At 42.9% G+C, this 15,112-nt stretch overlaps 1 protein-coding gene across 4 annotated transcripts in view; it reads right to left on the bottom strand.

The window, feature by feature from the left end:
- The window catches only part of Inpp4b (inositol polyphosphate-4-phosphatase, type II, 105kDa), a 354,826-nt gene that overhangs the window by 67,839 nt on the left and 271,875 nt on the right, over positions 1 to 15,112 (bottom strand). For 3 of the 4 annotated variants that reach the window (XM_013029535.1, XM_013029537.1, XM_013029538.1), the window contains 3 exons: positions 5,472 to 5,644; positions 4,430 to 4,553; positions 3,320 to 3,437 (listed from right to left, as the gene is read on the bottom strand). In XM_013029535.1, coding sequence (XP_012884989.1) covers positions 3,320 to 3,437; positions 4,430 to 4,553; positions 5,472 to 5,644 — 415 coding nt within the window. The remainder of the gene's footprint in view (positions 1 to 3,319; positions 3,438 to 4,429; positions 4,554 to 5,471; positions 5,645 to 15,112) is intronic. The other variant, XM_013029536.1, reaches the window with a different exon arrangement.

The following is a 15,112-nucleotide window of genomic DNA, read 5'->3' as shown; positions in this document are numbered from 1 at the left end:
TTCATTTGCCTTGGCTTCTGTGAGATTCATTACAATACAAACAGAAAAAAGTTGAACAGAACACTAAAGTTTAGCTGCTACATGCTTCCTTCCTATTGTCCATTCACTCAAGCCTCATTCCTCAGTTACATGCTGCTATACATAAACATGCTTTATATACACACTATATATAGTACATATATAATATATATATACTATATGTATATTTATTATATACATAGTATACATGTAATATATAATGGAATTTTATTCGGCTATCAGGAACACTAAAACGATGTCATTTGCAGGAAAATGGACAGATCTGTAACAAAACATACAGAGTCAAGTAAGCTAGGCCCAGAAAGACAAAGAGTACATATCCTCTCCTATGAGAACCATAAAATCCAAATACAATATCCTCGGTAAATACATACAGCGTCATATATGCATATACATGAGGAAGCTGTCTAAAGTATGTTTACTGAGTGAAACTCCATGGTGTAAGCAGACAGTTCCACGAATCAGTATCAGGGAGTGTTTTGAATGGGGAGGGAGAAGTGGGAGGTGGGGATCAGGTACAAATACAGTGCGTATGTGAAAGAGGAGGTGGGAAACTTCATGTGACTGATGGAGAAGGGGGAGGGGAAGGGAGAATAATGAAAGGGTGACACTGATCCAGAAACGCTGGGCACATAAACAGCGTCTTAAATTCTAATTCCTCCGTGTAACTATTTATAGATTTTTTTTTAAGTTTTGAAACATTGAAAAGAATTCATTAGCTCAACTTGCAAATATTTGGTCCTAACATTTTCTCAATTTTAGCCCTTACATTGAGACCTGGGCTAATTTTTGCAAATGGTATAAAGGGTTGAAATTCCAAGTTTTGTATATAGGCAACCAATGGCTACTGCATAGTTTGAAATCTGTACTTCCTGTTAAATTGCAAAGGCATCTTTGAGTAAAATTATAGCTAAAGATAATAGTTTATTTCTGGCCTTTAAATTCTGTATATGTATGTAAGTTTATTGTAAGTTTTCAAACAAGAAGGCTAAGTTCTCCAACCTTGTACTCATTTTAAAACTTGGAGGGGATGATGCTTTTCATTTACATTAAAAAATTAAGTATAATCCAACAATTTCTACAAAATGAAAAAAAGATGACTAAGATTTAAATAGTAATTACATAATCTCTAGATATATTTGTGGAGAATTTGCATCTACACATTGATTCTCCCCATCTATGAACAACAGATCCAGTCTGCTCATTGGATCTGATTAATTTTTGTCAGCAATGTTTTATGTGTTCTGTGTCCAATGTTCAGCCCATTTTTATGATTTTTGGTTGATTGCGGGGCTTGATCTATGGGCCTGGGTGCTGTCCCTTAGCTCTTCAGCTCAATGTGAGCTCTCTACCACTTCCGGTTTTCTGGTGGTTTATTGGAAATAAGAGTGTCACAGCCCAGGCTGGCTTTGAACCATGATCCTCAGATCTCAGCCTCCTGAGTAGCTAGGATTACAGGCGTGAGCCACCAGCGCCCGGCTTTCAACCCAATTTTTAAGATCATTTCTCTTTATTCTTACTGATGTTATCATGAATGCAATTATTATGTAAGTCACCACTGTCCTGACAGGTTTCAGGAGTGCTCTCCAGCCTGAATCAATGGGCTTTTCCCATTCATATTAAACAACACATTCAAACCAAGCAGGTGGCCCGGGATTCAGCAAGAACGGCACATATTCCCACTACCACCCGACTCTCTGACTTTTCATGTGACCCGCTACATTTATCGTCTGCATTTGCTTTAGCTCCTGACTCCTAAGGTGGTTGATTTAGATGAATTTTCCGGATACAATATTGCTTCTTGGAGAGTGGATTTGTCAAGTCTCCTACTCCATTATTCTAGGAATCCCACTTCATCTTTTGAACTTAGTTCAAGTTAAAGGCATTTCCCCACACAAAACAGCCAGTGCTTGGTTTGTACCAGGTGGCCTCCAAAGTCTCCTAAGAAACTATAAGAGAACTATCACTTTAGGCTCTTATTTTTTATTATAAACTTCACTGTAATGTCCAGAATTGTGTTGTTTTCCAGGTGACCAGTATTATTCCTTTTCCTTCCAACAACTAGCAAAGAAAACATTAATTTCCAGGTGACACATGTAGTTTCATGAGGATATAGGAAAACGTCACCTTTGGTTGAACCATGTGGCTATAAGCCATCCCTGTACAAAATTTAAGGTGGCCATTAAACGTCAACCACAATACAGAAAACAAGTTCACACTGAATCATTTTTTGAACTCCATTTCTCTATCTTTCTCCAGCATGCAAAGTGCTAGTGCTCTTTGTAGGTTCTCATGTTTTCACTAAGAACTGAGGATGTTTCCAAATTTAAACCACCTCATTCAACCCTTAAAAGTGCTCACACCACAACAGCTGAAGGTTGGAAAACTTCTGGTTGAATTCAACAACTTATTATAGGATATGTTCTATCAGGGGTTTCTTTGACACCCAATCATTCTTCTTTTTTTTAAACTTATTTTTGTGTTATCTTTAAGTAGTTGTACAAAGGAATTGCCACTTAACAGAGCAGGTCATGAGCACCATGCATCTTGATCAATGTGACCCCTTCAACATTCCCCCCATCCCTCCCAAAACACTCCTTTGCTCTTCTCAATTTTCTAGGATATACATGGAATTCTTGACATTGTTTCTGGTATTTTGCCCATCCTCTACTGACCTTTGAGCTATTTATTTAAAACCTTTCTCGGAAATCTCACAATCTAAGAGTGAATTGTCAAAAATAATTAAGAAAAATGGTGGTGTTCAGCCCTAATATAGGAATATATCTTTCCTAAAACGTTACTGCTTTTAACTGAGTTTAATTTAAAGTCATCTCAAGAATTATGAAGCTATTAACTGAACGATTCCCGCAAAAGGAAAACATCCAGGCTTTAGACCAGACAGTAAGAAAAAGAAAAATGATCTTTTCAAACATGCTTTTTTTGTCCTTTGTCTTCAGATTCTTTTTTATATTTTTTTTATTATTTTTAAGTAGTTGTCCAAAAGAATAACCATTTAACACAGCAGTTTATGAATACAACATATCTTGAACAACTTATTCTTTTAAATTTTGCATATATCACAGGGTAACAGTCCTATTTATAATATACAAATATTTAGGAAACTTCTAGAAGTTTTATAAGACCTTCTCTTTCCTATCACCTATATTTGTTTCCTACCAAAATAAGTCCTGCAACTGAACCTGTGTCTGAAGTTCCTTTGCTGTGAGCAGATGTAACATGTCTACAAATTCTGGGTTTTTAGGAAGCGGGTCTGACTCACCGTCTTCCTGTGATAACTGGCAAAACATCATTGGAGTGGCCTTCAATGATTTTAAATGCAACCTTCTTCAGGTCCGAAATGCCAACAGCCATGTCTTCCAGCATTCCGAGTTCATCACCTAAGCCAGGGGAAAATGCCTCGTTGCAGATTATTAAAGGACACAGTCACCGGGGAATCCCGCCAGTCCCCGCTGGCATCTGCTCTAGCATTTCAGCGGGCGAGTTTCTGGATGCAGCGGAGTCACACTGGACTCCCTTGCCCTCACAGGCTGGGGCTTCCCATCAGTGAAATCAGAACCGTTCGGATGGTCTCTGGAAGCCCAGGCACCCTTTGACAGATGAAGAGTCTATACTTTTTCTCAGATGCTGGAGAGAGACTTTTCACCCTTTTTAACACATTGCAGACATCTTTTTTTAAATTAGTAACAGAGATGTCTTTCCAGAAAGATAATCTTTTTGTGGACAAGAGGCATAATGATAGCCAAGATCATTCTAGATCATACACAGATCACTAGAGCCAGACAATGAGGAAATTAAGGACATTTCTAGATTAGCCCTACTCAAAAGTGATGCGTATAATTTTCAGATTTTTCCTAGTAGTCCTACCTTTAAGAGAGCAAGATTATAAAGGTAAAGTTTAGTAGTATACATAAGCCAATGAATTCAAAATGCTATTTCAGATGTAAATTAAGATAAATTCACTTATAAGCACTATAAAATTCTTCTACTCTTAGAAATCTGGTATTTGTGTCTAGAATGTACTGGTTTGGACTAGACACCATATTTCTACCACACCACATGCACACGAGGCTCCCACATTGAACAGGGCTGGTGTGGACATTAATGTGTTCAGACTTTAAAATCCATTCCCTGAAACCATGTTGGTGAAGCGTTCTTTATATATTTAATCCAAAGCCAGATGGTGGCTTTGAAATGATGCATAATTCCATTTTCAAAACCTAATTCAAGGCAAAATCAAGGTACAAGGTGAGTGAATGCAAAACTCCATGGCCCAACAGTAAACCTCTTATTTCACCGCTTCTCTGGAAACCGACGTGCGCGGTGTGGTGAGGAGCGCGGCGTGACGATGCCGCGAGGGAGAGATACTCACTGTGCGTGCTCAGCAGGCCTTCGTACTGCACGACCAGCCCCACCGTGGACAGCAGCCCCAGGAAGTCAGGATCATGCCAACTGGTGTATAATTTGATGATAAAACCACAAACTAATCCAGCAAGCTGCATCAAACAAACCAACAAAAAGAAAAGAAAATCACTGAAGAAATGGACTGGGATCATAAATGTGAATTTGTGAGCCCAACCTCTGAGGGACTTAAAGGCCTTTGAATTCATCACCAACTCCATTCAAAATAATCTCAGATGTGTGGCACAAAGCTACTGTAATCTCTATGTGCGGACTAAAGAAAGTGGATCCTTTATGCTGTAGCAAGGCTGTGTATAAAAGGCTGGGAAGTAAGTGTCGTAATTGAGTTAAGGGCAGGCATCTTGGGCTCTGGTTTTTAAATCTTGTAATTCCCATTTATAATAATGAAAGTGCACAAGTGTATGGAGTAGTTTCAAATCATTATCACACGGTGATATCACCCCCAGAAGTTACTGTTCACAGGGCGGTTTGGAAAGGGGAGGCATTCTGTCTCCTTGACTCCAAGTGCTCCGTCTGCAAAGCTCAGCCAGGGAGGTAGACACCAGGGGGGACAAAGCAAACGACACACAGCCCTGTGACAGGGAGTCCTGGGTGGAGCGTGTGGGGAGGGTAGACAGAGAAGACGGTCCCATCAGATCCCACAAGCAGGCCTGCCCCTGCGGTGGAGGGTGCTGTCCCATCCCTGATGGTAGGCAGACCCTGGGCACCGCACACACGTGTGTTCACTGGTCCTTCACCTACTCTACACCCAGTGCAGCAAGACGTATGCATGCTGGGTACACTGGATGGTCTCTGTGGGGAAAGAATTCCTTGATATTTCATGAACTGTGTCCTACAGGTGCTGTTCATCTCCTGAGCGAGCAAACCCAGCTTCCAACCTGTGATGGAAGGGAGCTCTTTTGAAGTAACTCGGACAAGAGAAGTCTATGTCCGTGAAGGCCACGGTGCTAAGGATTCAGGACTGTGCTCAACAGAAGGCCGCGGGCACCTACCGCCTGGCTGAAGACAGCGTCCCGGCGCAGGGTCAGCATCAGACACTGGGGCAGGCTGTAGGCGAGCTCCTGGAGCAGCACGAACGTCAGGGACTGCTTGGCCCGGCTCACCACTTCGCCCATGCAGTCCTTCAGGGCAAGGATGAGGGGCTGCAGCTGCGCGTGCCAGTCTTCTGGGGACATAAGAACAGCGGGACAGATAAAGGCCACTCTCCACTATAGCGCCAGCTGCGGGAGCTCAGCGGAGTCATGCTTCCTAGGTACAATCCATAAAGGTTCCCCTGCAGGGTCCTTTTTCTAGGAAATACGACCCCGAGATGTCCTCTAGACTGCAGCGGGCCGCCCACGGGGGTCTCCGGGCCTGCACGTCATTTAAGCCTTCCCAACAGAGCGCCTTTCTAACCTGGGCACTGCCTGTGTCTTAGAAGACACACCCAACCCATTCTGTGCAATTCTTTCATAGTTCTCTCAGCAACTCTGCTATTGAATAGTTCCACGATAGAAACAGCCCCTCACACACTCATCTCTCCCTCTGCCCGTTTCCCTCCCCACTTACTGATCTCCTCTGCTTCCCCCCCGCCCCCTGCACCCTGACATGTAGATGCATCATTTACTTCCTACAGCAGTAGATACCAACAAGGAATATCTTACGTTTTTACAGTATTTTTCATGTTTGCATTCTTTTTATCCTCCATTCCTTCACTCATGGATTATTTACTCCATATGAATGAAACCACACACACACTCAGAGAAAAAGTAGCACACACACATGCATGCACATACACACACACTCAGAGAAAAATTTAAGTAGATCCAGGTATAAATGTTAAGCAGTAACAGACTGCAACCCAATTCTGTTGAACCAGTTTCCATGGAAGAATTCCCAAGCATAAAATAAAGCTTCTATACAGTAGGTGGCGCCCTGTCATCAGGCTGAAGAACAACAACTCAGTCATTTATTCAAATAAGGCTCACTTTTTTTTTTTTTTTTGTATTTGGAATGTACTGCTTTAGCACCTAGCACCATATTGTCCTGTGCCAGGAGGGCAATACCTTGCTTAGAAATGTGATTTCTCTCTCTCTACTTAGGAAACACAAAGTTAACTTAGATGTCTACTTTTTTATTTTCTCGAAAGATTGGGTAACAAATCCATTTAAATATTAGTTAATATTTCTTGAAGGCCTTTAAAAGAAGAAACCTCACCGATTTCATTATTAGAATCAGAATGATATCTTTATTCACTTCTAAATCTATTGTTACACTATAATCTGATGAGAGAAGGAGAAAGAGAGAGGGAAGAAGAGAAAGCAGGAAGAAAGAAGAGAGAGAAAGAAAAAGAGAGAGAGGAGCTGATTTCTAGACCTGCTAGAATAGGGCTGGAAATGTAGAATAAAAATAGATATATTGTTATTCTAGTTTTAGGAATAAATGCTAGATACTTAGAATGATTCCATTTAGTAGAATTATATGTACTTCGTATGGCTCAGATGGAAGGAAAGTAAGGATTTAGGAAAACATCGATACTGAGAATCACAAATGAGTGGGCAGGTAAAATGTCGTAAAGATAGTATATCCGCCACAGAAGAGTAGGCATGAGAAAGCTAAAGAAAATATATTTGCTAGAAAACAACCCCAAGAGAAGTCTACGAGCAAGCGCAGGATTTCCTTTTTGGCAGCATTCGGTACCCCATGTACATGCAGGGTCCTGGAATAAACACTACGGGCCGGGAGCATTCCAAGTCCAGGGAACAGACCATGCTTGAGATTTCTCTTTAAAACTGTGTTTGGGTGAAGCGATCAAGCTCTGGTTCTGAGAATCGTAGGCCTGGCGTGGCTTTTCCCTCAGGTACGTGTCTTTGTACCCCCCACCATTCACGGGGTGCTGGATTTTGTCCTGAGGATGAAGATGACACTTGGTTTGCATTGTCTCGCTAACGTAAGAAACCCTGAAGCCCACACACATCCGTGCTTTGTAGTTTAAGTTTTGCCTACATTTCATATGTGTGTCATGTTCATAAACACACACACAGACACACACACAAACACAGACAGAGACGCGCACACACACACACAGATGCATATGCTGTCTCTGGGCATCTGGGCAGCTGCAGCTCCACACTGTCCATCATCCCTGTACCCAGACGCCTCCCACAGTCTGGGCCTTGCAGGCACTTAGGTGCAGCTGTCTCCCCTGGGCATCTTTTGGTGACAGGAAACTATGAAGAGAATGTTTTAGTGTCTGTATCAAAAACTTGCTGAGACTCCTTAACCCTGAGACCAATGAGCATCGTGTGTCCTCAGGCAGACATAAAATGCATGAGGCTTAGCAGAGCTTTCCCTCAGCTTTGTGGAGGGAGCTGGAAACAATCCAGGCAGAGCTCTTCTTCCTGGCCCTGGACTCCTGAATCTAATGCAGTCAAGTGAAGTGCAGGGAAGGATTCAAAGAATGACTGCCCTGCGCCCCCCTGCCCCCGCCCGCCCCGATCTATTTCCTGTATGGGATGTTGGCATCCTGGGAACTCAAGGACTCTTTATGTTCCTCAGGAGTAACATAGAAGCGCCCAGTGTCAACCAACTGTAGCGGGGCCTAAGGCCTTCCTTCCCATGCCTGAGCCATTTTTCTGCTCCAGTGTTCCACCCTCTTTTCCTCGTGTAAAATAACTAACTTCACAGAAATATATAGCCATGGGTATTTCTGTTATCACCGTTTTTCAGACTAAGGAAACAGGAATGTGAGGGACAGAGTACTCATCAAACTTTATGGAGAGAGAGAGAGAGAGAGAAAGAGAGAGAAGGAGGGAGGGAAGGAGGGAGGGAGGGAGAGAGAGAGAGGAGAGGGGGAACGGATTTGGCTCAGAGGATTCGTCTATGGTAACATGTTCTAGAAGCCTGAAGATCAGAGTGTCCTGAGAGCCAGGTGACAAAATCCTCACTGAAGATCTGAAGATCAACAGCCCAAACCTTCAGCCAGTGGAGTTTCCTATGATGCCCACACCCCAGACAGCACAGACAATGAAAATGGGGGCAGGAGGGGTGCGGTGGAGGGGCTGACAGCCCTGCTCCTACAAATCTCCTTGACTCTGAAGAGTCTGTGTGTGGCATCGACCCAGATCGGTCTCTGGGCTCAATTTCAGGCTCGGTTTGACAATGTGGCCCTTACCACAAAGCTCAACAGCCTGCATGGGGAAGGCTCAGCCACTGATCAGGCTTCTGTGCAAGTGTGGTAAGTAAACTTCCTCAGATGCATGTCGGACACCTGCCCCGGAGACGAAGGGGAAAGCCAGCGGCACAGGCATGCTGGCCCCTGCTGCCTAGCCTAGGCTGCAGGGCACTGCCCTCCCCCACAGGATGGGCTGAATCCTGAGCCAGCCAGGAGAACTCCTCATTCTCTGCTGTATTTTCAAGTGTCTCATCATGCTGAGGTCAGCAGCATGCAACCCTGGTGTAGGGGGTCGGTAAGGACATGGTGGAGTAGTTGCCATGAGAACAACCAGGAATGGAGGACGTTTGGGATGAGGGGTAAATGGAAGGTGCAGAGGGTGTGTGAACCAGAGCTAGATGCAGGGCATATGGCGGGCACCTCGGGGGATACAGGAATGTCTGCACAAAGGACAAAGATGTACCTTAAAATACAACCACGCTTGTGCGGTAAGCGACTTTGCTGGTGCCTCCCGGATTAGAAATGAGTACACACCAGCCAGCCCAAGACAAACGGCCACGGGAAAAACCAAAGCAACTCTTCTCCTGTCAGGGGAGCCTTGTTTGTTTAAATTGTGCCAGGCTGAGCACACAGGGCCGTAAAGCTTTCCAGCCTTGCTTTGAAAAAAAGAGCCAAGGAAATGCATCAACTGATAGCCTGGTTAAACTTCTCATTTCGGACCACAAAGTTGAAAGCCTCCAGTAAATTCCGTTAGGACGGTTTCCAGGAAGCTGCATTCATGAATCACGCGGGCCCTCTGCGTGCTGGAGCACGGAAGTTGTGAATTCAGGTTGTGCAGGACCAGCGGGAGGCATGGAGTCACACTCATTGGATTTATTTTGTCTTTTGGCCATAAACAAACTGCATAACCCCAGGAGTCCAGGCTATAAACAAGTGGGGTATTTAACCATAAGCTCCATGGATCCTGGACCATTTGGTAACCTGAAGTCACCAGTATGTCTGCATGCATAGTTCTTGTCATTTTAATATCATGTGGCATCTGAGGCTGGGAAGAGACAGGCAGGGGACAGAGTACTAAGTGTCAGGCAGACAACCAGAGGCGGGAAGATTTGCTATGCTCCACTCTTGGGTGAATGAGGTAAGTGTAATAGCTTTCTATAGTATCCAGATCCAGTGGAATGGAGTACACGAGTTTTTCTTTCTATAAATACAATAGAGCCTCGTGTGTATTGATTTGACTTACAAATGTTGAATGAGTAGGCAAGCAACCAAACATAATGCAAACACTCTATTTCTCATCTAGTCAATGGTCCTGTGTGTGGAAGTCCCTGGTGCGGGTAAGGCTTCTACTTCGTGAACTCTGGTCTCTTGGGGGGCAGGCGGGGGTGGTAAGCATCATCATCATTGAGAGAAATCAAAGTCATTCTATCAAGCGTAATTATAAACCTGACTTTTCACATACAGTTCCACAGTAAACTGTAAGAGTCTCTTTTTCAGAGCTGATTGCCATGAAGCTATTGCAAATTTATACCATACAGTAGAAATGTGTTGTAGCGTCACAGATCTTTGTCTGACAAGTAGGTAGTCAAGAATTCATTATATATACCACAGAATGAAGAAAAAAAAAGGATGGAGTGCGGGTCGAAAGGGGGTGACAGATCAGCATGCATTGTATACATGAACTGCTTTGTTAAATGGCAATAAAAAGAATTCAAAGTACATCCTACAGAATTAAGAACCAGGGAAGGTGGGTAGGAGGGATGGGTGATCCTGATCACTGTGTTCATAACCTGCGCTGTCAAATGGCAACTCCTTTGTACAACCACTTACAGATAATATATTTTTTAAAGTTAATATTTTGTTAAAATAATGATAGTAGAAAAGGGTGCTGGGTTTCTCCTGGAGAGCATAGAGGTCCGCACCACAGGCTGGGGGAGGTCCAGCTCTGTCAGGCCATCGGGAGACACTGCACAGGGCACCTCAAGTCGACTTCTCTGTTCGCTGTGCAGTAATACTCTTAGGAGTATTGTGTGCATCTAACGAGTTTACCCAGGAAATAACCTTGAAACCATTTTTAGCATATAACAAGCGGTTCATAAAAGGATGCTTTTATGTGAAAACAATAAATGGAATTAGTTCATCTCTCCTTGCTGCTCTGCACCTGCCCATTCCCAACGTTGGCTGCCTGTACCTTTCCTTCTCTGTCTCCACCTCGGGTCAACTCCTCTGTGCTCCAACCCAGCACTGTGACCCCTTCCCCCACGCCCTCAATATTTGCTCCTTTACTGGATCACTCCCACAAGCAAACCAACTTGCTCCTGGCTTTGTCTTGTCTCTTAAGAAAAAAAACCCTGCTCTCTCAACGTTAAGCTGTCCTTAAGTATATAATCTATAGATAATTTTTCCAATATGACTCAGCCTCCTGGTTTTAATAAAGAACTACTTGATACAACTTTCCATATCTATATCTTTGGCTTGCACTCATCTGTAGGAACCTGGATTCTTACATCAAGGTGCACAGTAGCTGTCTCCGCAGCAAACACAACATGCTCCACTGTGTTCTTGACAGACTCCCTCATGAGACCTGCTCTGTGTGCAGTCTTCTCCAATTAACACGTGGCTTTCCACTCCTCCAGTTACCGCAGCCAAAACAGTTTCAGCCACTTTTTTGACTCCTTTAAACTCTGCCATCCAGCCCATCAGAAGAATGCTGGAATCACTCACAAACAGGCAAAGAATCTCAGACTCTCACAATTTTCCATCCATCTGCATTACCTTCTGGGACAAGTCCCTGACCTATGCTTTGTGTTTGTATCCTTGTATCTTACAAAATAAAACAGACTACATACATATATACAAAATATAACTGAAATGATCTATATTGTATATATTATAGCATATATCATGTAGCTGGAATACTATAAATATTATATATTTTCATATATAGTTGAAATAATACAAATCACATACAACTGAAATAATTATGTCATATTTAGGATAAGTTCTGAAGCTATTAGTATCTTTCTTACACACAAACATAAACCTGCACATATGCTGAAGATGGTCATTAAAAGCACATCAAATGGTTTAAGCATTTCTCAGGAGCTAAAATTTTAGATTGGATGATGAGGTCTTTATTCCCACAATTTGAGCCTCTCCTATTTGCCAAGAATTTTGCTATGGAGACTCCAGACTACACTGTAAAACTGGCCATAATTTGTCCTAGAACCATGTCTAGTAGGGGAGAGAACAATGAAAAGAACATCCAATGAGAAAACCTAGATTCAGAGGCTTAAAAAAAAGATCATTACTGAGGCCTGTAAGCACGTTTTCTTTAGCTTTCACCAATTGTTTTAACCATTTTTCATCTTTTAAAACAACTGAGATCTTTCGTGTAAAAATTAAGAGATGGAAACTCAAAGTCCACATTCCCCGTGGAGATGATGGGATGGGTAGGGGGCTCCCTGGTCTGATACACTGCTCCTCCGTGTTGCCCGATGCCTGTGGCCTCTGTGCTTGCAAGGCCTGCAGAGTGATGGTGTAATTGGCACATTCCAGTGGGGGGGGGGAAGGACTCATTCAAATAGCAGTATGCAAGTTCTCTTTATTCTTCCTCAGCAGTGGCTGACCTGCCCTGGTGGCTGGAGGTTTTAGCTATCCCTTTCAAGTCACACTCCCTTGGGTATGGGACTCCCTTGGGTATTCCCCAAAGGCATCCAGCCTGAGTCTGAGGACCCTGAAGCACCCACCCCAGTCCCTTCTGCAGTCAGCAAAGGATGTGATCACTGGCCAGCATGAGGCTGAGGAGACTGGACAAACCAATTCAGGAGCTGGAACTGCATGTGAGTGCACTGTTCAAGTCCAGGGGACAGGTGTCGTTATCTGTTTGGACTTCACTATTACACTGTGATCTGTATTACACAAATAAAGATCATAGTATTATTAGGAATTTCAAGACAGGGGCAGCTCAGGGCTTTCAGCCTACAGCTCAGAGTCTTAAGGGCAGAACGACGACACTGGTCCCATCAGTCCATCTCAGGGAAGGTGCTCTACCCCGTGAAAAGGTGGAGAAGGGCAGCCTATGAAGGCTTCATAGGGAAAAGACAAGATGAGCTTTCCAGAGTTCACTGTCTGGGAGCAAAGAGTGAGTCGGGATGAGGGAGCAGAAGACGTCATCATCCCACGAAGAAGCAGGAAAAGTCAAAGAATTTGAGGGCTTGAAAAAATAAGGAGAAAGTTTAGCAAATGAAAGAAGGAGTAGATAGGACTAAGAAACATAAAATACCAGGGCAACAAGTATTCACAAACAAGGCCACACTAAAGCTACCAACACAACTATGTTCACTGCAGCATTATTTACCATAGCTATGATACAGAATCAACAATGTGCCCCTTGGTGCTGAATGGATCAGTTTCTGAATGGTATATACACACAATGGAATTCTATGCTTCCATCAGAAAGAATATCATTTCATTCATAAGGAAATAGAAAAACTTGGGAAAAAATCATATAAAGTGAAGTAAGCCAGACCCAAAGAAACATAGGCTCCTAGGTTTCCCTCCTTTGCAATAATTAATACATGTCTAGGATAGTCCTAGCAGAGGATCACAACAGCTCAATAGCTATGTACATATGACCATATAAAATGATGCTAATTGAAATATAACATGGAAACATAGTGTACTATGCTAAGTTATTCTTTTTTCCTTTCATTTTTCCTCTTTGTTTTATCCCCTGTGGCCACTGTTTTTGATTTTGGTTCTTGTGTGTCTTGTATATGCAACATCGATACTCACAAGACACTATGTTGGAAATGAACTTTACAACTTGGGAGGAGGAGAGTTTGTGGAGAGGAGGGAAAGTGGGAGAACATGAGGGAGGGGTGACACTGACAAGAAATATACTCATCACCTTAAGTATGAAACTGCAACCCCTCTGTACATCCCCTTTACAATAAAATTAAATTTTAAAAAATAAAAGCAAGGCAGGCCCTACACATAGCTCTCCTTTAAATTTAAGAATTATTTTAGCCCACAACTATCATAAGAAAGAACTTCAGATTCTTTTGATCAATTCGGGCACAAATAATTCTACTGGACTGGAATCCCTGATCAGATTCCAATCAGCTGGGTGATTTCAGACAAACTGAAATGTTTGTGAAATCTGAATAAATACAGAGTCTTCCGCATGGACTGGTCATGAGGAAGAAGACAGGAGGACGTGTGAGCTGGGAGAAGCTCTGGGACACAACTGCACGCACAAGTGTGAGCTGTGAATGCGTCTGCGATTTCCATTCTCCTTTGATCCTCATCTTACTCTTGACTTTCATCCTTGGAGCTTCTTACCTCAGCGGGGTAAATCTCAGTGGCCCCAAGGCTCTTGAGGATGGATTTTTCTTATTGTGTCTTTACTCATTGGTTCTCTTTGCCTTTTATCCACATAAATCTATCTATCTACTCATGTCTCCGAAATCCATACTTCCTTTACTAAGCTCTTTGTCTTTAAATGCCACTGTTTGTAAGTTCTCAAACAGACCATCTTTTGTCACTAAGCAAGTTGTAGGAACAAGGCAAGAGCTGAATCTGATCCTGAACATTGCTGGATATAGGGTAAATGGTCAACAATGATCAACTGAATGAATGGAGGAATCTTCCTCCTTCTCTCTAAACAAATTTAGTGTCTCTCTCACATGAGCCTTACTACCTACACTATAAATAGCTTCATTAATTAATCAATTAATCATTATTTCAAGTATGTTAGACAGATAGCTACTCTGGGCAATGAAGGATAAAATATGGGACAAGGAGCAATTTATCTAAATCTTCAATTGGTCCCCATTTAGAGGCTGAGGTGTATTTATCAGATGACTAATTTTTGACATTAGTAATCTGTAGTTGCCAGACAATTGTGTTAACTGAAAGCATCCAGAGATAAAAGATGCGGTGAAAACAATGAACTGACAGATCACAGGGGGAAATATGGAACTCGCATTACAAGTTAAAAGGGAATTGTAAAGCAAGGCCGTGAGTACCGAGGCACTAGAAACACATTCTCAAAGCAGTGAGGAGTGAAGCAACCCTGTAATCTGAACAGAAGCTCTCTCTCCTGCTCTGAAACAGGAAGCAGGGAGGACTTAGAGCCAGCATGGGCTCATTCATGAAAATTATGTCATAGGAACTCCATCTCTTTTTTGATAAGGCTTATTGCAGGGTGAATTAAGAAAAAACATATTCAGCCAGGTGTCGGTGGCTCACGCCTGTAATCCTAGCTATGCAGGAGGCTGAGATCTAAGGATCACGGTTCAAAGCCATCCCAGGCAGGAAAGTCCGTGAGACTCTTATCGCCAATAAACCACCAGAAAACCGGAAGTAGCGCTGTGGCTCAAGTGGTAGAGCGCTTGCCTTGAGCTGAAGAGCTGAGGGACAGCGCCCAGGCCCAGAGTTCAAGCCCTATGACTGACAAAAAAACAAAAGAAAACC

Source organism: Dipodomys ordii, unplaced genomic scaffold (assembly GCF_000151885.1).
Source record: "Dipodomys ordii isolate 6190 unplaced genomic scaffold, Dord_2.0 Scaffold119, whole genome shotgun sequence".
In the NCBI taxonomy this organism is placed as follows: domain Eukaryota; kingdom Metazoa; phylum Chordata; class Mammalia; order Rodentia; family Heteromyidae; genus Dipodomys; species Dipodomys ordii.
This window is presented reverse-complemented; position numbering and strand designations above follow the sequence as displayed.